Source organism: Rhinoderma darwinii, chromosome 7 (genome assembly GCF_050947455.1).
Source record: "Rhinoderma darwinii isolate aRhiDar2 chromosome 7, aRhiDar2.hap1, whole genome shotgun sequence".
Lineage (NCBI taxonomy): Eukaryota > Metazoa > Chordata > Amphibia > Anura > Rhinodermatidae > Rhinoderma > Rhinoderma darwinii.
The window spans coordinates 136601539-136628604 of record NC_134693.1 but is presented as its reverse complement, the minus strand read 5'-3'; the positions used below and the strand labels follow the sequence as shown (position 1 = coordinate 136628604).

The 27066-nt window shown below is 39.9% G+C and overlaps 1 protein-coding gene across 2 annotated transcripts; it reads left to right on the top strand.

Annotated features, from left to right (window-relative positions):
* The first annotated feature begins 969 nt into the window (after window positions 1–969).
* On the top strand, window positions 970–26866 carry PODXL2 (podocalyxin like 2). 2 transcript variants are annotated; one of them, XM_075831793.1, is made up of 9 exons: window positions 970–1074; window positions 1444–1683; window positions 2984–3283; window positions 6544–7088; window positions 7667–7741; window positions 12965–13121; window positions 16642–16703; window positions 18552–18731; window positions 25910–26866. In XM_075831793.1, the coding sequence occupies exons 2-9, from the start codon at window positions 1656–1658 to the stop codon at window positions 26102–26104; spliced, it is 1542 nt and encodes a 513-aa protein (XP_075687908.1). In that variant the 5' UTR covers window positions 970–1074; window positions 1444–1655; the 3' UTR covers window positions 26105–26866. The 2 variants fall into 2 exon arrangements, with proteins under 2 accessions (XP_075687908.1, XP_075687907.1); XM_075831792.1 differs by lacking the exon at window positions 970–1074 and having other exon boundaries at window positions 1093–1683.
* The last annotated feature ends 200 nt before the right edge of the window (window positions 26867–27066 follow it).

Here is a 27066-nt window from a genome sequence, read left to right as displayed (position 1 = left end):
TGTTGTGACATCATCAGTGTATTTCTGTTAGGTAAGCTACTGTGATATCACCAGCGTGGTTCAGTCAGGTAATTTGTGGTGACCTCACAAGTGGGTTTTTGATAGGTAAGCTATTATGAAATCACAAGTGTGTTTTAGGCAGGTAAATGGCTGTCAGCTGCTGTGATATCACAACTAACTTCTGTTTGTTTGTTCTGTTCTGATGGCCGCCTTTACCTGGTCCACAAGTGTAAAGCCGGATTCAGACGAGCGTGTGCGCTTTGCGCACGCAAAAAACGCGGCGTTTTGCGTGCGCTAAAGGCACTTGACAGCTCCGTGTGCCCTGTTCATATGGATGCGCGGCTGCGTGCTTTTCGCGCAGCCGCCATCTTTATGACACTCCGTTTGGATGTTTGTAAACAGAAAAGCACGTGGTGCTTTTCTGTTTACATTCATTCTTTTACTGTTATTCCGCGAATAACGCTTGTCCCACGGAAGTGCTTCCGTGGGGCATGCGTGATTTTCACGCACCCATTGACTTCAATGGGTGAGTGATGCGCGAAAAACACATAAATATAGAACATGTCATGCGTTTTACGCAGCGGACTAACGCTGCGCAAAAAACACGGACTGTCTGCACTGCCCCATAGACTTGTATTGGTCCGCGCGAAAACCCGTTCGTCTGAATCCGGCCTAAGTTTAAGATTTTGGGCCAATGTTGTAACAGTTCTACCCTGACCTCATCAAACACTAAATATCATAATGCAACTCCTATGGATTCTATATACCCCATTAAACACCATATAGTGAGCTATAACGGTCTACCTAGGACTTTTCACATATATAGTGGGGGGGGGGGGGGCTATGTGCCAGGTATATAAGTCTAGTTACAATTGTATCTTTAATTACACTACTGCCCTGGAAAGTAATAATGTGCCCTTTTTTTTTTCCTCCTGTGACATCACAGATTAATTTGTAGTGCCCTAAGCTGAGGAAAGGGTTGACGTAGGAGGAGCTGTAAGAATGCGGGCAGTAGGACCATGAGGGTGAGAGGAAATCTGCAGCCAGACACTGCGCCAGCCCGGCAGGGAGGAGGTGAGTGAATATTCAGAGGACCAGGGAGAAAGCGGATACTGTGTATCAGGGAGATACAGGGTTATGTATCCGTCAGTGCAGGCTATTGCTGGAGGATACGGACCCCTGTGCTTGGTCATTGGGTCTTAGCACAAATTAGGCTATGCCAGTGCCATCTGCTCCTATATTCCCTTATTGCTCCTGGCTCTTCTTATATTAGAAAATATAACAACAGAGGGGAGATCTCTGCCCATCATCCTATCCACTGACCCACGTTTTCAGTGCTGGACTATAGGTCATACCCGCTGCTGTAAATGCCAGCACTGCCTGGCACTTGTGCTATAGTAAATGTCAAATATCCTGGTCATTTTGAGGGTTCTTTCTCAACAGGAATTTGCAACGTGACACTTTGAAAAGGGCAGTCCTTCTCCGACACCTGTAGCTTTTCTTCAACTCACCCTGACTTACGCCCTGCAGAGAGAGACCTGGGTAAGGGTGAAAAAAAAGAAGAAGCAAGCTGGCATTTCGGTGCCCTTCATCCATTCCTGGGCTAATAGGGATGCCCTCTGCTCCAAGGGTGTACATAACATACTAACGTGAACATGCTGCAAGCCTGGCACCTCTTGTTGGGTAAGATCTGCTTATTTCTCTGCTTCATTCTTCAGTCTGCTATTTGCATGGCACTGGGGTATTGTGTCGCAGTGTCTGACACCGTGCATACTATTTTAAAAATTAATGCAGCAAAGGGAGGGCACGTCTCACAATGGCACCGAGGGTACTGTCCAGAAGAGGCCTGCCTGCCTGCCAGCCTAGCAGTTACTGCATATTAAATCGATGTATTCGTGGACAAAGGGGCATTTTGAATAGAAGTGGTAGTGTTTGCCGACCTGGTGACCGTAGACCAGTATCAGAGAGGCCATTGTAGATGTTTTTACATCAAGATCCTGCAACGTCATGCGCTTTAATTAGATTGCAAGCTCTTCGAGCTAGACTCTTGCTGACCTGGCAGAAGGGCTCGTCTAGTTTATTAGGGAGGTGACATTTGGCAGACTGTTTGAGAACAATCTCGGCCGTTCTGTTTTCTGTAATGAGATTAAGAATCTGTCGCGGCTGCTAGACATTCATCATGCTAAACAGGCCCCCGAGGATCACATAATTAATTTAGTAATGTTTGTGCGTGACACTTGCACGCTGTCTCCCATTAGGGGGCATAACGCTTCTCCTGTAATTGAGAAGAAGTGGTTTCTAGGACACTGACATTATTTGTCATTGTATAACCAATGACTCCCTCCAGTTATCATCAGGGCTGGATCATAGCATGGGTAAAAAGGACAATTGCCCTGCGGCCGACACCGTTTTGCCCGCACCAAGGTCTAAAGTTATGTCTATAACTTACTATATATTGTTATTATTTGGGCACGGCACCACTGTTATTTTAGCACTGTATGCCACTATTAGATCTGCACCAGTATTATGTGGGCACTGTATGGTACTGTTAATAAGCTCAGTATGGTGGTCTATAGTGCTATAGGGGCCTTATTATGATAGTATTGCTTTCCAGTTTTCTCTTTAAAAAAAATATGCCAGGTCCCCTTCCCCATGTGTTTGTCCTGGGACCACGACATATTTGGACCTGGCCATTATAGAACTAACATTTTTATTTCTAATATGAGTTTTATTTTATTTAAATACATATTAGGTTAGAGTCAAGTTGCAAAATCATATAAAAAAGATGAGATAAGAGGGAGAATTTATAAAAGCCATCATTCTTCATATGACTGACGCGTTTCGGACTCCCAATGGGACTGAAATGCATCAGTCTAATCTAGCCACAGGCTGTCAGAGGATGCTGGGAGTAGTAGTTTGGCAACACTTGTGTATAGTAAAGTTATATGCCGGTGTGTATTACCAGACTGGTCTTTCTCCGCAGGGTTCTCCTGCTTCCTCTTAGTCACCTGTGAGGACCCCCATTCAGAAGGACTGTCTTCCACATCTCTACTGGACGTGTCATCATTGCCCAATCAGGAGAGTGTGGATTCCACCGAGCATGGCAGTGACGGGTATCCAGACACTGACTTTCAGCACACCCTCCTTAGTACACCTCAGGGCTCCGGCTTTTCCAGCCAGGAGACAGAAGAAATATCCATCTTTCAGTCACCAAAATATTTCTGGGATGATGAAGCAAAGAAAACGAATGAGAGCAGCGAAGATAACAGCAGAGCTCAGACAGGTGGATGCAAATGTCTCATATTGTACATTTATGTATTTTATGGTTAAAGGGTTATTCCCGTCTCATAAAGTGATGGCATGGTGCTAGGATATACCATAACACTCTGATCGGTGGGGGACGGGCCTCTGGGACACCCGCCGATCCTGAAATGGGGCTGTGCTACAGTTACCTGCACATCGCATTGCAAGGATTGTAGCTTGGAGTGGAAAATATGCAACATGCCATCACTTTACGTGATAGGATTAACTCTGCTTCCATAATAGACGTTACATTATATAAGTTTGATGAGTTGGGTCTGGCAAATGCAAACCCTTATTGATAATGTTCATTCACAGTTTCAATGGACAGGGGGCCGTACGCGCTAATTTTTTATATCTTAAACATTTGAACACAACTTTACAGTTACATATGGATTAAATAGTTGACATAAAAAGTTGTCACTGTGAAAAGTTATATCACCTATACTGTATTGATCCTGAGTTACATCCTATATTATACTCCAGAGCTGCACTCCCTATTCTGCTGGTGGAGTCGCTGTGTACATACATTACTTATCCTGTATTGATCCTGAGTTACATCCTATATTACACTCCAGAGCTGCACTCACTATTGTGCTGACAGAGTCACATATAATGTATGTACACAGTGAGTCCGCCAGCAGAATAGTGAGTGCAGCTCTGGGGTATAATACAAGATGTAACTCAGAATCAGTACAGGATAAGTAATGTATATACACAGTGACTGCACCAGCAGAATAGTGAGTGCAGCTCTGGAGTATAATACTGGATGTAACTCAGGATCAGTACAGGATAAGTAATGTCATGTATGTACACAGTGACTCCACCAGCAGAATAGTGAGTGCAGCTCTGGGGTATAATACAGGATGTAACTCAGCATCAGTATAGGATAAGTAATGTAATGTATGTACACAGTGACTCCACCAGCAGAATAGTGAGTGCAGCTCTGGAGTATAATACAGGATGTAACTCAGGATAAGTACAGGATAAGTAATGTAATATATGTACAGTGACTCCACCAGCAGAATTGTGAGTGCAGCTCTGGAGTATAATACAGGATGTAACTCAGGATCAGTACAGGATAAGTAATGTAATGTATGTACACAGTGACTCCACCAGCAGAATAGTGAGTGCAGCTCTGGGGTATAATACAAGATGTAACTCAGAATCAGTACAGGATAAGTAATGTATATACACAGTGACTGCACCAGCAGAATAGTGAGTGCAGCTCTGGAGTATAATACTGGATGTAACTCAGGATCAGTACAGGATAAGTAATGTCATGTATGTACACAGTGACTCCACCAGCAGAATAGTGAGTGCAGCTCTGGGGTATAATACAGGATGTAACTCAGCATCAGTATAGGATAAGTAATGTAATGTATGTACACAGTGACTCCACCAGCAGAATAGTGAGTGCAGCTCTGGAGTATAATACAGGATGTAACTCAGGATAAGTACAGGATAAGTAATGTAATATATGTACAGTGACTCCACCAGCAGAATTGTGAGTGCAGCTCTGGAGTATAATACAGGATGTAACTCAGGATCAGTACAGGATAAGTAATGTAATGTATGTACACAGTGACTCCACCAGCAGAATAGTGAGTGCAGCTCTGGAGTATAATACAGGATGTAACTCAGGATCAGTACAGGATAAGTAATGTAATGTATGTACACAGTGACTCCACCAGCAGAATAGTGAGTGCAGCTCTGGAGTATAATACAGGATATAACTCAGGATCAGTACAGGATATGTAATGTATGTATACAGTGACTCCACCAGCAGAATAGTGAGTGCAGCTCTGGAGTATAATACAGGATATAACTCAGGATCAGTACAGGATAAGTAATGTAATGTATGTACACAGTGACTCCTCCAGCAGAATAGTGAGTGCAGCTCTGGGGTATAATACAGGATATAACTCAGGATCAGTACAGGATAAGTAATGTAATGTATGTAGACAGTGACTCCACCAGCAGAATAGTGAGTGCAGCTCTGGAGTATAATACAGGATATAACTCAGGATCAGTACAGGATAAGTAATGTAATGTATCTAGACCGTGACTCCACCAGCAGAATAGTGAGTGCAGCTCTGGAGTATAATACAGGATGTAACTCAGGATCAGTACAGGATAAGTAATGTAATGTATGTACACAGTGACTGAACTATTTATGTCGAATAATTATTTATGTAAACATTTTACAATTGTGCGCACAAGTGATGAGATGCTATGGAGGGCAACTGTTACTGCAAGGGAGGTAACCATAATAAGTTTTTACAAACGGAAACTTTTGCAGTCATAGTGATGATATTATATTGCACAGTATGAGTGACAGTGTGGTGGATAAATAAGCCCAAAAAGACCTGCATCACAAATTGCACTATAATACAAGTGAATTGAGACCAAAGCAGTCCCCATTCACTTACAGAAAACAGAGCTTTTTTGGCGCATTGTGTTGCTCGTAGTCTTGCGTAGTTACTCCTCAGTCATTACTACATAAAAGCTGTTTTCTAATAACACACATCTTTTTCAAGAACCTGCTACTAGTTTGTCCAGGACACATGCTGGTACAATACATTGTAATTATATATTGGGGACTCTCAGAATTGATTTCTTATAGGCTAAGCTGTGTTGTCTTCTAAACAACTGCCCAAATGTGTGCAGGCCTCGGTGGTCTACCCGCTAACGACAACGCCCGATCTGCACACTCTTGTCCATAGAGATGAACTCTTTTATAACATCCAGTCCTCGCAGCCAGAAAGGAAAAGATGGCTGCTGGGACCAGAAGTGGAAGAGGAACGGGACGCAGTCATTTGAGCTACTATGATTGGATTGCTATCCAGAGAGTGTATTTTTGCAAAGTTAGTCACTAGTAAAATACTTGACTAGAAACCTGCTCCTATCTTGCTAACTACTGTTGAGAAGGTGAGGGTCCTTGTACACCAGCCAATCTTGGCCGTAACAACGAGCGCCGTTCAACAAGACAGCTCGTTGATCGGCGCTCGTTTCACAAGGAGCTATGATCAGTAATGTATGGGGACGAGCTCTTATTAGTACGATCGCTCGTCCCCATGCGTTACTATCAGGTCGGCATTGTTCAAACCGGGAGATGATCAGGAACGATTGTTCATATGAATGCTCGTTTGCCCGATCATTGGCCCGTGTAAAAGGGCCTTAACTTTGAAAGACTGAGGAGAGGAACCTCAAGATAAAATAACATTTTGTTCACTTTTTCAGATGGACCTGATACCACAAGTATTAATGGTGTCAACCAAGAAGAGACTACAGACAGCATCAATATTTTACCTAAAGAAATTATAGAAACGTCTACAATGTTGTGGTCTACAGATATCGAGGAGACCACCAAACAGGCATCTCCAAGCACTAAGGTCCCAGAAGATACAATCCAGACAACACAGAATGAAAGGATCGCTCCATTACCAAATATTGAGGAGAGGACACTTTCCAACATCGTAGTTACTTCTACTGTTCACCCAACGATTAAACCTTCCAGAAAGAACAGGAAGCATTCATGGTCCAAGAACCATCATGTTAACCATGAACAAGAGTCTGACTCTCGGCCTGGTCCTCCAGCTGATTCCTGGGGTCTTCCTGCAGGACATTCCCTGGCGGGACCAGGGTATCATGAAGATGAAAGCCTATCAACCCATTCATTGCATACTGCCAGTGAAGAAGGAAAGATTAGGTTCTCCACCCAACAAGATAAAAACCACCCGACCATAGCAGCAGTCCCCAGTGAGGTTTCAATGGCGTCACATCAGGTATGAACAACAAATACCGTTGTGATTGTGTGTCCTGAGCCCTGATCTAAGGAATCACAGGTGCAGGATTGGGGGTACAGTGAGTGTTGGGGTACTAAGATGGTCAGAGTCGTCCTACTCTAGAAGAAATAACATTCGAATGTGTGGTGAACCTTGATGAGGAATCAAGGCAGTGAGATGTACATTGGGTGTAAAACCAGAATGTATGGTCTGATGTTCTCTTCAATTCAGGGGCAGACTGGCCCACCAGAGGTTCTTCTGGAGAGCTCAGGTCCTCACATAATAACATGGCCCAGACAGAAGAGGTGTATAAGGTCCAGCACTAGAGAAGTTCTGTACCTGACAGTGGAGCTGGTCCCGTTCTGATGGTTTATATCCCTTTGGGGGATTATTTTCCAGATAACCTTTTAGTTCTTCTTGATGGTACGGCTTGTGTATGCAGTAATAACCTCATAGGTTTACTATTATGGCCTGTACATGAGCTCTATAGGATCTTTTCAGACCAATCTGACATTACATCGATTTAATTTACGTGATTTCAATCCAGTATTCATTACATATGAAGTGTTTATTTCCAGGTAATCTGCAAGGATTGGATTAATTTGGCTGGAAAGAACTATGTTATACTGAACATGTCGGATGATATTGACTGTGTAAGTACCTATATGTCCTGGGAAGGAAGGTTGTGCGCCCGTGTGATGTAATAATGGCCATCATCGTGAGGCTAGTAGACAAGTTTGAGTTCAGGCTCCTGCCTTGTATGGGGGTGTTCTGGAAGGTACTTCACAAAAATTTTGTATATTCCAAAATACACCAATTTTACCCACGTTTTGGCCCTAGTATGTAGCCCCAAATTCAATGGAAAGCGGTTATTGTTTTTGCTCCCCCTGCATACCCTCCAATTCTACTGAATTGTGTGGCAAAGTATTGACTGCAGCGTCCTTACCTTCTAATATAGTCCATTACCACTTTTAACTGGTTCAGGACCGCGCTATTTTGATCCTTCAGGACCAGACACCGTTTAGCCCTTTTTAGCACTCGATAGTTAAACGGCTATAACTTTTTTTTATTTGTTGTGCAAGCGATGTGATTTTTGCAATGTTTTTTCCGTAGACAATGCAGGTTTCTTTTTTTTATAATTTTTATACACATCCTTTTTGCTATTTTAGAATTTTTAGGCTTAAAGTTTGAAAATAATAGTAAAAAAATAAGCTTTTTTTTACTTTTTAGCTATTTTTTTCTGGTAATAACATAGTTTTACCCTAAAATAGACCTTTTATTTCTGATCGTCATTCTCTACCGTAAATTTTAACATATTACATGTCTGTTTTAGTGTAGTTGGCTCAGGGCTAGCGTTACTACAATGATTGGCGGGGGGAATGTTTTTTTGGGGTGGGTATTTTATGTGTATTATTATTTTTTTTTTGCTCTTTATTTTTATTTTTTTATTACTATGGTCTGTCCCTCAAAGGTCAGAAAAGACCTTTGGGGGGACTTTTTTTTTCTTTTTACACCATGCTTTTCCACTGTAACTGGGGCTGCACAGAAGGGAAATCAGCCCTCTCATAGTGACGATTGTCACTAATAGGGCTGTGCTGGGTCTAGTAAGACCCACCAGCAGTCTGCCACTAACGGCATCCCAGCGACCGTGTGACCAGTCACATGATCACCGGGACCAATAGAGACAAAGGAGCTGCCTCTATTCGTATACACAGCGCTCATTGAACGCTGTGTAGAAGAGATTAGAGAGGTGGAAGAGAACTTCACCTCCCATAATTGAACAGTGGGAACTCAAAGTTCAAGAAATTTTTAGATTGGAGGAGCTTGTCCACTGGGAACGTGGTACTAGGGCTAAGTTCCTTCGTATATGGTCCTCTTGGCATGTTTATCTTGATAGCACTAAGGTTCTCTTCTTGATAACAATTGTATGTTTAGGTCATTCTTTGATAACTTTTTTTATGTTAATCAATGATGTGCATGTATTTCCTATATATCATATTTACAATTTTCTCTTCTGTTTTGATATACGGAAACATCAGTCATGCATTCATTGCCATTAATATATTATTACAGCTTCTTGTGTTGAGAGCTTGAGACATTTACTTTCCTTCCCTTCCTAACTCCCACTCTCTCTTTTCTTCCCCATGCTTCCTCTTACCCTTTATTTCTCTTCTCCGTGTCTTTCCTTTATTTTTTCTCCACCTTTTATTTGTTAAACATTTGCTGTTTTGCATGTATCGGCTTAAGGCTATGTTCACACAGAGTATTTTGGGGGAGGAATATCTGCCTCAAAATTCCGTTTGGAACTTTGAGGCAGATTTTCCTCTCCCTGCACGCCGATTTTCGCGGCGATTTTCGCGCCGTTTTTCGCCCGCGGCCATTGAGAGCCGCGGGCATTAAACAGCGCGAAATACGCTTTCTCTGCCTCCCATTGAAGTCAATGGGAGGTCAGAGGCGGAAGCGCCCGGAGATAGGGCATGTCGCTTCTTTTTCCCGCGAGGCAGTTTTACTGCTCGCGGGAAAAAGACGCCGACGCCTCCCATTGAAATCAATGGGAGGCGTTCTCGGGCCGTTTTTGCCGAGTTTTGCGACGCGGTTCCCGCGTAAAAAAACTCGGCAAAATACCCCGTGTGAACATAGCCTAATACTGGATTATTATGTTGCTGTTTACATATAAAAATAAGTTATGTAGGTATGATTCAATATTTTACATGATTTAATATCTTATTTTACTTTTTGTATTGTACCTTATGACTAATAAAAATAGTTTGTAAACAAACAAGAGATCTGAGAGGATAGAAGCAGCGAAAGGGTTCCTAGCAGTCACTGACTGCCAGAGACCTGACATTCAGCTGCCCGATCGCTCGAGCAGCAAGCTAAAAACTGCGCCGTAAATACTCTATGGCGCAGGTTTTAAGGACCCTGACCTCTGGCCGTAAATACACAGCCAGCGGTCGGGAACCGGTTAAAGGAGTTCTATGCTTTGGACAATCTCTACTTGTTAGAAGGGTCCCTTGACAATAAGCTGATCAGTGTCCCCCTGATGGACCCCCTGCGATCAGCTGTAATCCGTGGGAAAACAGTAGCAGTAGTAAATGTTCAATTTCCTTGAAGCGCCACCACAGGAAAGACTAAGCATTACAGTGTCCATTCATATCAATGGGTTGTCTGTGTAATACAGGACAGGACAGGTCCTCCAGAGAGAGAGACGCTCTTTGTAACCCCTCTCCACTCTGACCAAGAGATGAGGATCCTGAACAGAGGACCCCCCCCTTTTATTAACTCAGAATTCCCTAATAGGGTGTATGGAAATGTGTTTACTAAACTGGACGAACCCTTGAAGTAAACCTTGACACCCACTATTTCCTTTTAAATGTCTTCATAACCTTATTTTTTTTGTACAAAGGACTATAGATGAAGATTTTTAGAAGCAGACAGCGTGAGGCAGTGGTCTCCACTGTTATGAAACTACAACTCCCAGCATACCCTGATAACCGCGGGACACTAAATGAATGAATTGCTTGATTTTCTGAGATTTTCTCTTCTGGGTGCCGCATTAAATTCAGTATAAAAACCTAACTGGAAGAGCCACAGAGCAATGAGTGTAGGGGACAGAGCAGGGGCTATGTATTTCGATGAAGCCTGGTTGACCCTGTGACTAAATGGAAGCTTTTTAGTGGCTAAAAATAGTTGCTGTGACCTAACTGGTTCCAGGAGCCAGCTACAAGAGGAAGAAGAGGTCAGGACTCCTAACTGGCTGACATAAGAAGAAAACAGCAAACAGGGATAGAAGAGTTCCCAGGGCAGCTAGGTTCCGATTTTTAAGATGTGCTTTTAATGCCCACCTGTCCATTATAGAGATCTGTAAGCCGCCTTCCTGAGCTCGTAGACTGACAAATGGATCACGAAATTACAGTTTTGTGACTTTAAGACGCAAACAAATCTATAGTGATTTATTGCATCCAAGGACAGGATTTTGTGACAGATTCTGCCTCCAAATTGTATTGTTGAAAGTGCAGGCCGGAGCCTGCCCTGAGATTTAGCAGTCTCCATGACAACTGTCGACTGTCTTTATTAACCATCTCCAGGGTTTCTTTGTTGCTATGGAAACAGCAGCTGGGATTAGACCGCCTGCCTGGCAGGAGGGAGGAATGTGGAAGCGCTCAGTGACCTTTTCATAAGACATTGACCCTTTCATTACCGCAAAGCGTTGCTGTGTACACATAAAAGAGCGCTTTCACTGGTCAGACATCACTAGTGACGATGGTACGGCCTTCATTTACAGGGAGCATGTAGTATTGCTGCATGTCTGGGATTTTCATTGTCCGCTTTGCTTCGTTTTACATATATGCTACGTGGCCAAAAGTATGTGCACCCCCCCCCCACCCCCCCGACAACATATGCACTTGTTGAATGTCTGATTTTCAAAACCATGGGGGTAAATATGGAGTTGGTCTCCTTTTCCACTAGACTGTGTAACATGGCTGCGGGTATTTAGGTCCATTTAGTCCGGAGAGTATTACGGAGGTCGGCCACTGATTTGGGTGATAAGGCCAATCGCAGTCAGTGGAGGAGATCTATAAAAACAGGTGCAAACATGGAGTAGTTTTCCATGGCAACCAATCAGATTCCACCTTTCATTTTTCAGAGGCCTTTTAGAAAATGAAAGCATCAACCTGATTGGTTACCATGGGCACAAAAAACTTCCACTTGCCCTGCCTGGAACTAGGGGGCCTAAAACATGAAAAATAGCCCCAGACCATTATCACTCCTCCAGCAGACTCTACAGTAGGCACGTCGCATACAGGCAGGAGGGAGGAAGACCGCCAAGTAGAGAAGTACCATTCATCTATCCATAGAACATACTTCCAATGCTTTAAAGTCCATAGGAAGTGGCTTTACAACACTCCAGACGACGCTTGGCATTCAGTATGCCGATCTCAGGGTTGTGCATTGTTGATACGACTTGAAAACTTCTTGACTTGAAAACTTCTTGACTTGAAACTCCTGAAGAAGAGCTGATGTTAATTCCAGTGAGGAACTCCGTGATGTCAGCACTGCTTACAGTTATGGCCCATACCTTTAGGCCTTATTCACATGACTGTAGTGAAGACTGTCCCGAAACAAGCGGAAACGTGTACAGACCAGCGTGATGCAGTGACATCATCACGCAGGGTGTCTTCCCAGCGCCTTATAGGCTGCAGGCCTAACGTAGCCTGCAGCCTATAGTATTCATTTGTATCTGCGTCCGGAGGACGTAGATACAAGTGAATGTGGCTGTAGCTAGCATCTGGGCCCCCTCCGGTGCTAGCGACGCCACTGCATCCGCCCGCCGCCCATGACAGTGCCCAGGCTTTAAAAATGAGTGAGCTAGGGGGCCGTGGAAGGTGCGCAGCCGTGCACCTTATAGGCAACACTGGCCCTAAGAATTGCTTGCATCACCATTATATTTAAAGGGGTAGTTTACCTTCAGCTGCCTCCAATTACATGGCCAATGGGTAAACAGCCTGGTTTTCTAAGGATGTGTGATATATAAGTACAGCCATACCCTAAAAAGCACTATACTCTCTTACATGGGAATGTATGAACCCATATAGCAATTATCCTAAGAAAACCAAGTTATTCACCTAATGTGAGGTGGAAAGCAGCTAACGGTGAACTGGCCCTTTAAACCGATGTGGTGCAATACAACTGCCCGTTATCTTTCCCCGCTCCATGCCCATTGTGGCCTTTACTAGAACTGGTCTGAAAGTTATAAGGAATAATCGTTCTTATTAACGTTGTTGTCAGTTGTTTATTCAATTTCCTCTGGTGGAGTGCTAATGGAGAATTGACGTACAAATGCCGCCATTACCTGACTGTTCTCTACTTTATAGGAAGAGTTCAGATGGCAGAGGGGGCAACATCTACTGTCGCTGCTGGAGGGGGCGCTAGCATGGAAAACAGACCCGCCTCAGAGGGACTGGGTGATCTTCCTGAGCAAACCTAACGAGAATGATAATCATCTACTAATGACCATCACCGACGAGGAGCGTAAGTTTCTGGAGCTCATGACGCTGCGCTAGGCACTTATAGGCTGCACTATAGGATGACTTCAGCAGGTCAAGGCAAGCGCTTATGGAAAAAGTAATAAAGACTGACCAGGGCCGGCGTCCTCACCCGGCGAACCCTGGCAAGTGCTGGGGCCCACTACCCTTGGACGAGCCCACTCGGCCGCCGAGTGCTGTATGCTGCAGTCATGGCTCCTCCAGGGGCGGAATCCTCGGCTAGAGTGCTGCCGACGCGCTGGCTGGGAAATCCGCTCCTAGATGGAGCCCCTGACGTCACGGTCCATAAATGGACAGTGTCATCAGGGGCTCTCCAGGAGAGGAATCCCCGGCCAGAGCGTCAGCAATGCCCTGGCTGGGGATTCCACTCCTAGAGGCAGGCCCGATGGCGCTATCTACAAGGCAGGGTGTGTGGGGCACTATGTACAAGGAAGGGTGTGTGGGGCACTATGTACAAGGAAGGGTGTGTGGGGCACTATGTACAAGGAAGGGTGTGTGGGGCACTATGTACAAGGGGCACTGTGGCATTATCTACAGTGGGTGTGTGTGTCACGATCTACAGACGGCACTGGAATTATTTACAGGGGGCACTGGCATTATTTACAGAGAGCACTGTATATATGGGGGCACAATCTGGGGGCCTAACTTCTATATGGGGACTAACTTTTATATGGGGGCACAAACTGGGGGCTTAACTTCTATATGGGGGCATAAACCGCCGTTTTCTGCCATTCTATTGCCACGAGTTCCCTCGTAAAGGGGCTCACGAAGCCTGTGTCAGCCAAGGGCCCACATAAACCTGGAGCTAGCCCTGAGACTGACTATTAAATCAGACCAATCATGTAGGCAAGTTCTTGGCGTCCTCCGCCATGTTCATTATAGTTATGCCATAGCCAGACTTAAAGTGCCATAATAAGTTAGTAAAAGCTGTCATCCAGACATATAAACAACACTTGATCATTGAATAAGGAAAAGTCAATTTCTCACAATTATCAATATCTCTTCTTGCTGTCAGTGAATCGGACCATTGTTGCTTATATTTAAAATCGTAAAACTGTTACAGACCTAATAATTCTCACAACTGAGGGTTTGTGACAATTGTATCATCTGGACAATCCTCTGTGAGATAAACACGAGCAGCACAAATCTTTTTCCTGTCCTGATAGTTCGCTACAATGTATTAATGCAGGGAAAATGTTTCAGTCTGGAGTTCAGACTATTTAGCTCACAGAGAATTGTCTAGACTGGATACAATTGTAACAAACTCACAGCTGAGAGGAGTATTATTTGGTCTGTACAGGTTTTCAGCCTGTACAGTCCTGGCCAAAAGTTTTGAGACTGACACCAATTTTGGTTTTCACAAAGTTTGCTGCTTCAGTCTTTTTAGATCTTTTAGTCGGATGTTTCTCTGGTTACTGAAGTACAATTATAAACATTTCATAAGTTTTTAAACTTTTATCAACAAATACATCAAGTTTATGCAAAGACTCAATATTACAGTGTTGACTCTTCTTTTTCAAGACTTCTACACTTCTCCCTGGCATGCTGGATGTCAGTTTCTGGGCCAAATCCTGACTGATGACCCATTCTTGCCTAATCAGTGCTTGGAGCTTATCACAATTTGTGTTTTTGTTTGTCCACCCACTTTTTGAGGATTGACCGCATGTTCTTAATGGGATTGATATCTGGGGAGTTTCCTGGCCATGGACCCAAAATGTCAAGGTTTTGTTCACCGAGCCTCTTCGTTCTCACTTTTGCCTTGTGACATGGTCCATCATGCTGGAAAAGCCTTGTTCATCACCAAATTGCTCCTGAATCGTTGGTAAAAGTTGCTCTTGGAGGATGTTTAGATCCCATTCTTTATTCATGGAAGTGTTCTTAGGCAAAATTGTAAGTGAGCCCACTCCATTGGACGAAAAACAACCCCACACATTAATGGTCTCAGGATGCTTTATTGTTGGCATGACACCGGTCTCATGGTAGCGCTCACCTTTTCTTCTCCGAATAATCATTCTTCCTGATGTCCCAACCAGCCCGAAGGGGGCTTCATCAAAGAAAATATCTTTACCCCAGTCCTCTGCAGTCCAATCCCGGTACTTCCTGCAGATTGTCAGCCTATCCTTGATGTTTTTCTTGGAGAAAAGTGGCTTTTTTGCTGCCCTTCTTGACACCATGCCAGCCTCCAAAAAGCCTTCACCTCACTGTGGGTGCAGATGCACTGACACCTGCCTGCTGCCATTCCTGAGCGAGCTCTGGCTGGGGTTGAACCGATCCCATATCTGAATCCTCTTTAGGAGATGGTCTTGGCACTTGCTGGACTTTCTGGGCACCCTGAAGCTTCTTCACAGCAATCGAACCTCTCTCCTTGATGATCCGACAAATGGTTGATTTAGGGGATACCTTACGATTAGCAATGTCCTTGCCTGTAAAGCCCTTTTTGATGCAAAGCAATGATGACTGCATGTGTTTCCTTGGAGGTAACCATGGTTAACAGAAGAAGACTGATTTCAAGCACCATCCTCCTTTTAAAGCAACTATTCTGCTCCTATAATTCAATCATCATGACAGAGTGATATCAGCTGCCTTGTCCTCTGTAACAGTTTCTCCTGAGCTACCGAGACGATCACTAAAATAATGTTAGCAGGTCATTTTGTGGCAGGGCTGAAATGAAGTGGAAATATTGTTATTTTTTTTGCGATTAAGTTAATTTTCATGGCAAGAAATGAATGCAATTAATTGCAATTCATCAGATCACTCTTCGTAACGATCTCGAGTTAATGCAAATTGCAACTATAAAAACTGAAGCAGCAAATTTGTGTCAGTCTCAAAACTTTTGGCCAGGACTGTCAATCTATACAAGAAAGTTTAAATTCAATGGCAACAAGCAGAGATTTTGAACATGGTGAGGCATTGAAACACAAGTATATGAGAAAGTTGTAGAATGATACAAAGGATAAGCCACGCTGCAATATGGCAATGTATGCGACTTTGCTGCGGTGTTTGGGTCATAGTCATCTCTGCATGGATGTATGAGTTTGTTATAGCAAAAATGTTTCCCTCATCAAATGAATACCGTTATGTGAAGCTTAAAGGGTAACTAAACATTCAACAGACTTCTGACATGTCAGAAGTTTTGATCTGTGGGGGTCCGAGCACGGAGACCCTCACCAATCGCTAAATTGAAGCAACAGAAGTGCTCGTGTGAGCGCTGAGCCGCTTCATTTCTGTTCGGCTTTTTCCGGAAATCAATGTATCAGAGTTCAATAGACCGTCTATAAGCCGGTACACCGTTACATTTGGCTTTCCGGAAAAAGCCGAACAGTAACTAAGCGGCACAGCGCTCACGCGAGCACTTCTGCCGCTTCGTTTTAGCGATTGTTGGGGGTCTCAGTGCTCGGACCCCCACCAAACAAAACTTCTGACAGTGACATGTTAGAAGTTTTGTTGAACGTTTAGTTACTCTTTAAAAATTTCTCCCAGCTAACAACCTTGTCTGTTCTCCAAAGGTGTAGTTCCTGTAAAAGACGTCTTCACAGCGCTTGGAGACATAAAGAGGAGTCTTGCAGAGGTTAGTAGTTTATACAACTATGTACTTACTGTATTATTTAGATTCATTCTATTTGGTGTGCTCACTCATTTAATAAGAAATATTTATAGGGGTTGGATCTTTTGTTTTTCTGATACAGAACTATATAGAGTTAAATGATAAAATTCTCTTTGCCTTCACCCACCACTAGGGGGAGCTCACTATATATGGATTTATGTAAATCCCATTGAATTCAATAATAAATTAATTTTCAGTAAACTCCTAACCTGTTATCCAGGAAACTTAATATCACCCACTTCAAGTCTGATACTTGGTAGATTTTATTATTTTATAGTAATTAAAGATGTTTTCTAGGACTTTAATATTGATGGCCTATCCATGCACAGCGCCATATATTTGGTGGTGGCAGTGCCTGGTATTACAGCTCGCTTGAATAGGACTGAGCTGTAATACCAGGCACTGTTCTTCCATTCTGCTGCCTGTATCTGCACATCCTCATGACACGTTCAGCATCTGCACAATAGTGGAAGGGAAAGCTGAGGAAGCAGTCGCGTGGATAAATCACGTGACCTCCACCATCCTAATCCAATGAATGTGGAGAACACCGATCTCCGATGTTTACATATCCCATCCATGGGCAGCAGGCAGCCTTCAACTGAAGGTTTATTGCATTTTTGGCGCTATACAGCAATATATATTTGGATCGACCAAATTTAGAAGGAAAAGCACCCAGGTCTCTAACTTTCCCTCACTAGCTACAAAGGCTTAGAAGAAACATTGGAACCAGGCAGAGCCATTACAAAATGTACGGCGCTGTCCCCTTCATTGCTGACCAGGCACATGGCGCCTGCTGGGGCACTGCAGCTCATTCTATTAGCTGATCGGCAGGGGTGCCAGTGGTTGATCCCCCATCGATCTGGTATTGATGGCCTATCTACAAAATTCATCAGGTTGTAATAGTGGATGTCCACTAGAGGGCAGTAGTCACCAAAGCAGAATTCAAGATAATGAATCCATTAGGTAGCATAGTTAGTAACATAGTTATGTTCATACGGTTAACAAAATACGGAGCTGTTTTCAAGCGAAAACGGCTCCTAATTTTCAGCCATTTTTTAATCAAACGCTGGTTTTTCGCTGCATTTTTTACTGCCGTTTGTGGAGCTGTTTTTCTATGGAGTCAATGAAAAACGGCTCAAGAAGTGACATGCACTTCTTTTTACGCGCCGTTATTTAAAAATGAAGCTTAAAAAAACCGCAAAATCAATGGGCAGATGTTTGTAGGCGTTCTGTTTCCGATTTTTCAGCTATTTTTCGGGACATTTACGGCCCGAAAAACGTCTGAAAATAGCCTGTGTGAACATACCCTAATAGATATAGAGATATTAGAACATTCTCGTGAATGCAACTAGTATTTGTGTAATCTAATGTATATATTATCTCTCATTACATCAACACACCTCTTATGTGGATATTACAAGCGACCTAACATTAAAGTTACTAGAAAGTCAATGAAAAATGACCTTATTGCATTCTAATATATAAGACATAATAAAAATGTTTCAATATTGACGCAGTATTGTAGATCATTGTGTATTTGTAGCATTATAAACAATAGTAGCATGTGATAGTTTAAAGGTGGATACTATCTTTACTTATGTCAAGTGTAGTACCGGTTTGCACCACTGCCTTTGGCAATACTTTGTATAGACACCAATGCAACAGCGCCCCCCACCTGTAACCAAGCGTTAAATTGTACAATCATCCGTTTTAAGATGCAAATAGTCACACGTTAAAGCCGGTAAATCACAGGAATATAGTAGAAACTAATGAATTTTCTGACCTTTTAACCCTTTTATCACTTTTCTGTAGATTGGGATTGAAAGCTACTCCAGCACCGTCAGTTGTCAGTCCCGGCCCAGCCCTCCCCGGAGTGATTACGGCAAACTCTTTATTGTTTTGGTCATTATCGGCTCCATTTGTGTTATGATCATCATTGCCGGGCTCATTTACATATGTTGGCAGAGACGATTACCAAAACTGAAAAATATGGTGAGCGTAAAACAGAACATAACTAGTCTATTATACAGCAAGTGCGGAGATCGCAGCACTCCAGAAGTATCAAAGTGGTTTATTCATCCAGGTCAATGCAACGTTTCACCCCCATCACCGAGCCCTTTTCAAGCGATGTAAAAATACATGCTATAAAACTTCTGGGAGTGCGACGATCTCTTCATTTGCAGCATGTTTTTGCATAGCACCCGATCTGATTCTACGGTTTCTTCCTATTTAGTCTATTATATAGTCCTATATGAAAATTATAGTGCTTACATTCCTACATATAGGGGGCAGTATTATAGTAGTTATATTCTTGTATATAGGGGCAGTATTATAGTAGTTATATTCTCGTATATAGGGAGCAGTATTATAGTAGTTATATTCTTGTATATAGGAGCAGTATTATAGTAGTTATATTCTTGTATATAGGAGCAGTATTATAGTAGTTATATTCTTGTATATAGAAGGCAGTATTATAGTAGTTATATTCTTGTATATAGGGGGCAGTATTATAGTAGTTATATTCTTGTATATAGGGGAGTATTATAGTAGTTATATTCTTGTATATAGGGGGAGTATTATAGTAGTTATATTCTTGTATATAGGGGCAGTATTATAGTAGTTATATTCTTGTATATAGAGGCAGTATTATAGTAGTTATATTCTTGTATATAGAGGCAGTATTATAGTAGTTATATTCTTGTATATAGGGGGCAGTATTATAGTAGTTATATTCTTGTATATAGGGGCAGTATTATAGTAGTTATATTCTTGTATATAGGAGGCAGTATTATAGTAGTTATATTCTTGTATATAGAGGCAGTATTATAGTAGTTATATTCTTGTATATAGGGGGCAGTATTATAGTAGTTATATTCTTGTATATAGAGGCAGTATTATAGTAGTTATATTCTTGTATATAGAGGCAGTATTATAGTAGTTATATTCTTGTATATAGGGGGCAGTATTATAGTAGTTATATTCTTGTATATAGGGGCAGTATTATAGTAGTTATATTCTTGTATATAGGAGGCAGTATTATAGTAGTTATATTCTTGTATATAGGGGCAGTATTATAGTAGTTATATTCTTGTACATATGGGGCAGTATTATAGTAGTTATATTCTTGTATATAGGGGGCAGTATTATAGTAGTTATATTCTTGTATATAGGAGCAGTATTATAGTAGTTATATTCTTGTATATAGGAGCAGTATTATAGTAGTTATATTCTTGTATATAGGGGGCAGTATTATAGTAGTTATATTCTTGTATATAGGGGCAGTATTATAGTAGTTATATTCTTGTATATAGGAGGCAGTATTATAGTAGTTATATTATTGTATATAGGAGCAGTATTATAGTAGTTATATTCTTGTATATAGGGGGCAGTATTATAGTAGTTATATTCTTGTGTATATAGGAGCAGTATTATAGTAGTTATACTCTTGTATATAGGATGTAAAGGATCTGCCAGGCACAGCGGGGTTAACTCCCAGAACTAATCAGTCAGCACCTGAGAATACATCCCTGAGACTGACTCCTGCTTCCACCATTCAGGCTGGCAGGCTTAGGAGTGGGAGAGCCTATCGTAACCTGGCCAGACTCAGCTAGCTCCCGCCCTCGGTCTATTTAAGCCTGCACTTCCTGTCCCTCAGTGCTTGTTATTGCTTTTGTTTCTTTCCTTGTGGTTCCTGGCCCAGCTACAGCTCCTGCTATTTTTGATCCTGCTCCATACCGACCCTGGCTTACCGACTACTCTTCTGCTTTTCGTTTTGTACCTCGCACACTCCTGGCTTGACTCGGCTCGTTCACCACTCTGGTTGCTCACGGTGTTGCCGTGGGCAACGGCCCCTTTTCCTTGCTTGTGTTCCTTGTATGTTTGTCGTGCACTTACTGAGCGCAGGGACCGCCGCCCAGTTGTACCCCGTCGCCTAGGGCGGGTCGTTGCAAGTAGGCAGGGACAGAGTGGCGGGTAGATTAGGGCTCACTTGTCCGTCTCCCTACCCCCTGCCATTACATAGGAGCAGTATTATAGTAGTTATATTCTTGTATATAGGAGGCAGTATTATAGTAGTTATATTATTGTATATAGGAGCAGTATTATAGTAGTTATATTCTTGTATATAGGGGGCAGTATTATAGTAGTTATATTCTTGTATATAGGAGCAGTATTATAGTAGTTATATTTTTGTACATATGGGGCAGTATTATAGTAGTTATATTCTTGTATATAGGGGGCAGTATTATAGTAGTTATATTCTTGTATATAGGAGCAGTATTATAGTAGTTATATTCTTGTATATAGGAGCAGTATTATAGTAGTTATATTCTTGTATATAGGGGGCAGTATTATAGTAGTTATATTCTTGTATATAGGGGGCAGTATTATAGTAGTTATATTCTTGTATATAGGGGCAGTATTATAGTAGTTATATTCTTGTATATAGGAGGCAGTATTATAGTAGTTATATTATTGTATATAGGAGCAGTATTATAGTAGTTATATTGTATATAGGGGGCAGTATTATAGTAGTTATATTCTTGTGTGTATATAGGAGCAGTATTATAGTAGTTATATTCTTGTATATAGGGGGCAGTATTATAGTAGTTATATTCTTATACATAGGGGGCAGTATTATAGTAGATATATTCTTGTATATAGGAGCAGTATTATAGTAGTTATATTCTTGTATATAGGGGGCAGTATTATAGTAGTTTTATTCTTGTATATAGGGGGCAGTATTATAGTAGTTATATTCTTGTATATAGGGGGCAGTATTATAGTAGTTATATTCTTGTATATAGGAGCAGTATTATAGTAGTTATATTCTTGTACATATGGGGCAGTATTATAGTAGTTATATTCTTGTATATAGGGGGCAGTATTATAGTAGTTATATTCTTGTATATAGGGGGCAGTATTATAGTAGTTATATTATTGTATATAGGGGGCAGTATTATAGTAGTTATATTCTTGTATATAGGAGGCAGTATTATAGTAAATATATTCTTGTATATAGGAGCAGTATTATAGTAGTTATATTCTTGTACATATGGGGCAGTATTATAGTAGTTATATTCTTGTATATAGGGGGCAGTATTATAGTAGTTATATTCTTGTATATAGGAGCAGTATTATAGTAGTTATATTCTTGTATATAGGAGCAGTATTATAGTAGTTATATTCTTGTATATAGGGGGCAGTATTATAGTAGTTATATTCTTGTATATAGGGTGCAGTATTATAGTAGTTATATTCTTGTATATAGGGGGCAGTATTATAGTAGTTATATTCTTGTATATAGGAGGCAGTATTATAGTAAATATATTCTTGTATATAGGAGCAGTATTATAGTAGTTATATTCTTGTATATAGGAGCAGTATTATAGTAGTTATATTCTTGTATATAGGGGGCAGTATTATAGTAGTTATATTCTTGTGTATATAGGAGCAGTATTATAGTAGTTATATTCTTGTATATAGGGACAGTATTATAGTAGTTCTATTCTTGTATATAGGGGGCAGTATTATAGTAGTTATATTCTTATACATAGGGGGCAGTATTATAGTAGATATATTCTTGTATATAGGAGCAGTATTATAGTAGTTATATTCTTGTACATATGGGGCAGTATTATAGTAGTTATATTCTTGTATATAGGGGGCAGTATTATAGTAGTTATATTCTTGTATATAGGAGCAGTATTATAGTAGTTATATTCTTGTATATAGGAGCAGTATTATAGTAGTTATATTCTTGTATATAGGGGGCAGTATTATAGTAGTTATATTCTTGTATATAGGAGGCAGTATTATAGTAAATATATTCTTGTATATAGGAGCAGTATTATAGTAGTTATATTCTTGTATATAGGAGGCAGTATTATAGTAAATATATTCTTGTATATAGGAGCAGTATTATAGTAGTTATATTCTTGTATATAGGGGGCAGTATTATAGTAGTTATATTCTTGTATATAGGAGGCAGTATTATAGTAAATATATTCTTGTATATAGGAGCAGTATTATAGTAGTTATATTCTTGTATATAGGGACAGTATTATAGTAGTTATATTCTTGTATATAGGGGGCAGTATTATAGTAGTTATATTCTTATACATAGGGGGCAGTATTATAGTAAATATATTCTTGTATATAGGAGCAGTATTATAGTAGTTATATTCTTGTATATAAGAGCAGTATTATAGTAGTTATATTCTTGTATATAGGAGCAGTATTATAGTAGTTATATTCTTGTATATAGGAGCAGTAATATAGTAGTTATATTCTTGTATATAGGAGCAGTATTATAGTAGTTATATTCTTGTATATAGGAGCAGTATTATAGTAGTTATATTCTTGTATATAGGGGGCAGTATTATAGTAGTTATATTCTTGTATATAGGGGGCAGTATTATAGTAGTTATATTCAAGGAAAAAGGAACAGTATTATAGTAGTTATATTCTTGTATATAGGAGGCAGTATTATAGTAGTTATATTCTTGTATATAGGGGCAGTATTATAGTAGTTATATTCTTGTATATAGGAGCAGTATTATAGTAGTTATATTCTTATATATAGGGGCAGTATTATAGTAGTTATATTCTTGTATATAGGAGCAGTATTATAGTAGTTATATTCTTGTATATAGGGGGCAGTATTATAGTAGTTATATTCTTGTATATAGGGGGCAGTATTATAGTGGTTATATTCTTGTATATAGGGGTAGTATTATAGTAGTTATATTCTTGTATATAGGAGCAGTATTATAGTAGTTATATTCTTATATATAGGGGCAGTATTATAGTAGTTATATTCTTGTATATAGGGGGCAGTATTATAGTAGTTATATTCTTATATATAGGGGCAGTATTATAGTAGTTATATTCTTATATATATAGGGGCAGTATTATAGTAGTTATATTCTTGTATATAGGGGGCAGTATTATAGTAGTTATATTCTTATATATAGGGGCAGTATTATAGTAGTTATATTCAAGGAAAAAGGAACAGTATTATAGTAGTTATATTCTTGTATATAGGAGGCAGTATTATAGTAGTTATATTCTTGTATATAGGGGCAGTATTATAGTAGTTATATTCTTGTATATAGGAGCAGTATTATAGTAGTTATATTCTTATATATAGGGGCAGTATTATAGAAGTTCTATTCTTGTATATAGGGGGCAGTATTATAGTAGTTATATTCTTATACATAGGGGGCAGTATTATAGTAGATATATTCTTGTATATAGGAGCAGTATTATAGTAGTTATATTCTTGTATATAGGGGGCAGTATTATAGTAGTTATATTCTTGTATATAGGGGGCAATATTATAGTAGTTATATTCTTGTATATAGGGGGCAGTATTATAGTAGTTATATTCTTGTATATAGGAGCAGTATTATAGTAGTTATATTCTTGTACATATGGGGCAGTATTATAGTAGTTATATTCTTGTATATAGGGGGCAGTATTATAGTAGTTATATTCTTGTATATAGGAGCAGTATTATAGTAGTTATATTCTTGTATATAGGAGCAGTATTATAGTAGTTATATTCTTGTATATAGGGGGCAGTATTATAGTAGTTATATTCTTGTATATAGGAGGCAGTATTATAGTAAATATATTCTTGTATATAGGAGCAGTATTATAGTAGTTATATTCTTGTATATAGGAGGCAGTATTATAGTAGTTATATTATTGTATATAGGAGCAGTATTATAGTAGTTATATTCTTGTATATAGGGGGCAGTATTATAGTAGTTATATTCTTGTGTATATAGGAGCAGTATTATAGTAGTTATATTCTTGTATATAGGGACAGTATTATAGTAGTTATATTCTTGTATATAGGGGGCAGTATTATAGTAGTTATATTCTTATACATAGGGGGCAGTATTATAGTAAATATATTCTTGTATATAGGAGCAGTATTATAGTAGTTATATTCTTGTATATAAGAGCAGTATTATAGTAGTTATATTCTTGTATATAGGAGCAGTATTATAGTAGTTATATTCTTGTATATAGGAGCAGTAATATAGTAGTTATATTCTTGTATATAGGAGCAGTATTATAGTAGTTATATTCTTGTATATAGGAGCAGTATTATAGTAGTTATATTCTTGTATATAGGGGGCAGTATTATAGTAGTTATATTCTTGTATATAGGGGGCAGTATTATAGTAGTTATATTCAAGGAAAAAGGAACAGTATTATAGTAGTTATATTCTTGTATATAGGAGGCAGTATTATAGTAGTTATATTCTTGTATATAGGGGCAGTATTATAGTAGTTATATTCTTGTATATAGGAGCAGTATTATAGTAGTTATATTCTTATATATAGGGGCAGTATTATAGTAGTTATATTCTTGTATATAGGAGCAGTATTATAGTAGTTATATTCTTGTATATAGGGGACAGTATTATAGTAGTTATATTCTTGTATATAGGGGGCAGTATTATAGTGGTTATATTCTTGTATATAGGGGGCAGTATTATAGTAGTTATATTCTTGTATATAGGGGTAGTATTATAGTAGTTATATTCTTGTATATAGGGGTAGTATTATAGTAGTTATATTCTTATATATAGGGGCAGTATTATAGTAGTTATATTCTTGTATATAGGGGGCAGTATTATAGTAGTTATATTCTTATATATATAGGGGCAGTATTATAGTAGTTATATTCTTGTATATAGGGGGCAGTATTATAGTAGTTATATTCTTGTATATAGGAGCAGTATTATAGTAGTTATATTCTTGTATATAGGGGCAGTATTATAGTAGTTATATTCTTGTATATAGGGGCAGTATTATAGTAGTTATATTCTTGTATATAGGAGCAGTATTATAGTAGTTATATTCTTGTATATAGGAGGCAGTATTATATTAGTTATATTCTTGTATATAGGAGCAGTATTATAGTAGTTATATTCTTGTATATAGGGGGCAGTAGTAGAATAATTACTGCTTATTTATTAAAAGGTACCTAATTAGTTTGTCAGTGCATTGGCAGATTTGACAACCAGTAAGTCAGAAATATACTCACAGCAGTCATCACTTCTCTTCTCCCAGTCTTCCGGGCAGCTCATACAACATGCATTATATAGTGTTAATACTTCGCTTATGTCATTCTCCGTTCTCTTTCAAATAAGGAGCTGCATTTTGTCGAGAACGGCTGCCATGACAACCCCACCCTGGACGTGGCAGTGGACGGCCACTCAGAAATGCAAGAAAAGAAAACAAGCCTTAATGGCGGCAACTCTCACCGGGCGGACGGCTGGGAGACGTTAATCAACAAAACAAGCAAAGAGGAGACGGACGCCGTGGAAGAAGATACTCACCTGTAGAGACCAAAGGGGGCGAATCCCAGCGGGTGGAACCGACCTTTTGTTTCTTAATTGTTGGGCACGTGGGGTTATAATGTTTTTCATTCACAATCTTTACCTGTAACTAGATTGGTTGACACAATGGATTGTTGGCCTGTAGCAGCACAGAAGTATAATTAGCACACGGTATCATTGAGTGCCCGCGCTCTCGCCATCGCCCTCCGGCCGCTCTCCAGTTTACAATGTCTGATATGATTGCACTTTATTCTTCCAAAGATTATATGATTATATTAGGAGCCGGCTTTCTGACGTGAACCTTATCTGCCAGTGCGTTCCAGTTCGGCCTCGGATGAGTATTGTCGTACTTTTTTTTTTTTTTTTTCCTGCGTGTTGTGATATAGGACCAGAGTTTGTCGACTCCTTCATTCGTCTGCTTTCCAATTTCACCTGCATGCAATATGGATCCTTACAGCTTGACACAATAAAAAAATTAAAAATAAAATTAAAAATATTTTTGAGCCAATGAATAAAGCACATGAAAAACAGGAAATACAATATGATTTTTCTATAACTGTAAACAACCCTAAAAGCAAAAGGAGAACGTGTGAACTATATATTTGTATGCCGGTAAATATTATAGGCTTCAAGGAATACACATTGTAATATCATATGCGCCTGTAATAAGTAATTGCACACAAACAGCATTTAACTTCATATTCCAAAGGGGTTGTATGATATCAGAAAAATATGTCTCTTTAAAAAAATAAAAAAAAATAAACAGTGCCACTCTTGTTTATGTGGCTGTGGCTGGTACTGTGGCTGGTACTGCAGCTCATCACTTTTGCACTAATTGTGGCTGAGCTGCAATACAATGGACAAGGGATCCTACGCTTCTAAAAACATCAGTGCCCCAAAGGCAGTCATGGGATCGGGTACAGGTTTTAATATACATTTCATGTTGATCCTGCCGCACCACTCTTAAA

What these genes read in the sequence shown, in the direction of transcription:
- PODXL2 (XM_075831793.1), top strand. Translation starts at nt 1,656, where the DNA reads ATGCTGCAAGCCTGGCACCTCTTGTTGG. An exon ending in TAACAGCAGAGCTCAGACAG is followed by an intron (nt 3,284 to 6,543) that starts GTGGATGCAAAT and finishes TCACTTTTTCAG; the next exon opens with ATGGACCTGATACCACAAGT. An exon ending in TGTCGGATGATATTGACTGT is followed by an intron (nt 7,742 to 12,964) that starts GTAAGTACCTAT and finishes TCTACTTTATAG; the next exon opens with GAAGAGTTCAGATGGCAGAG.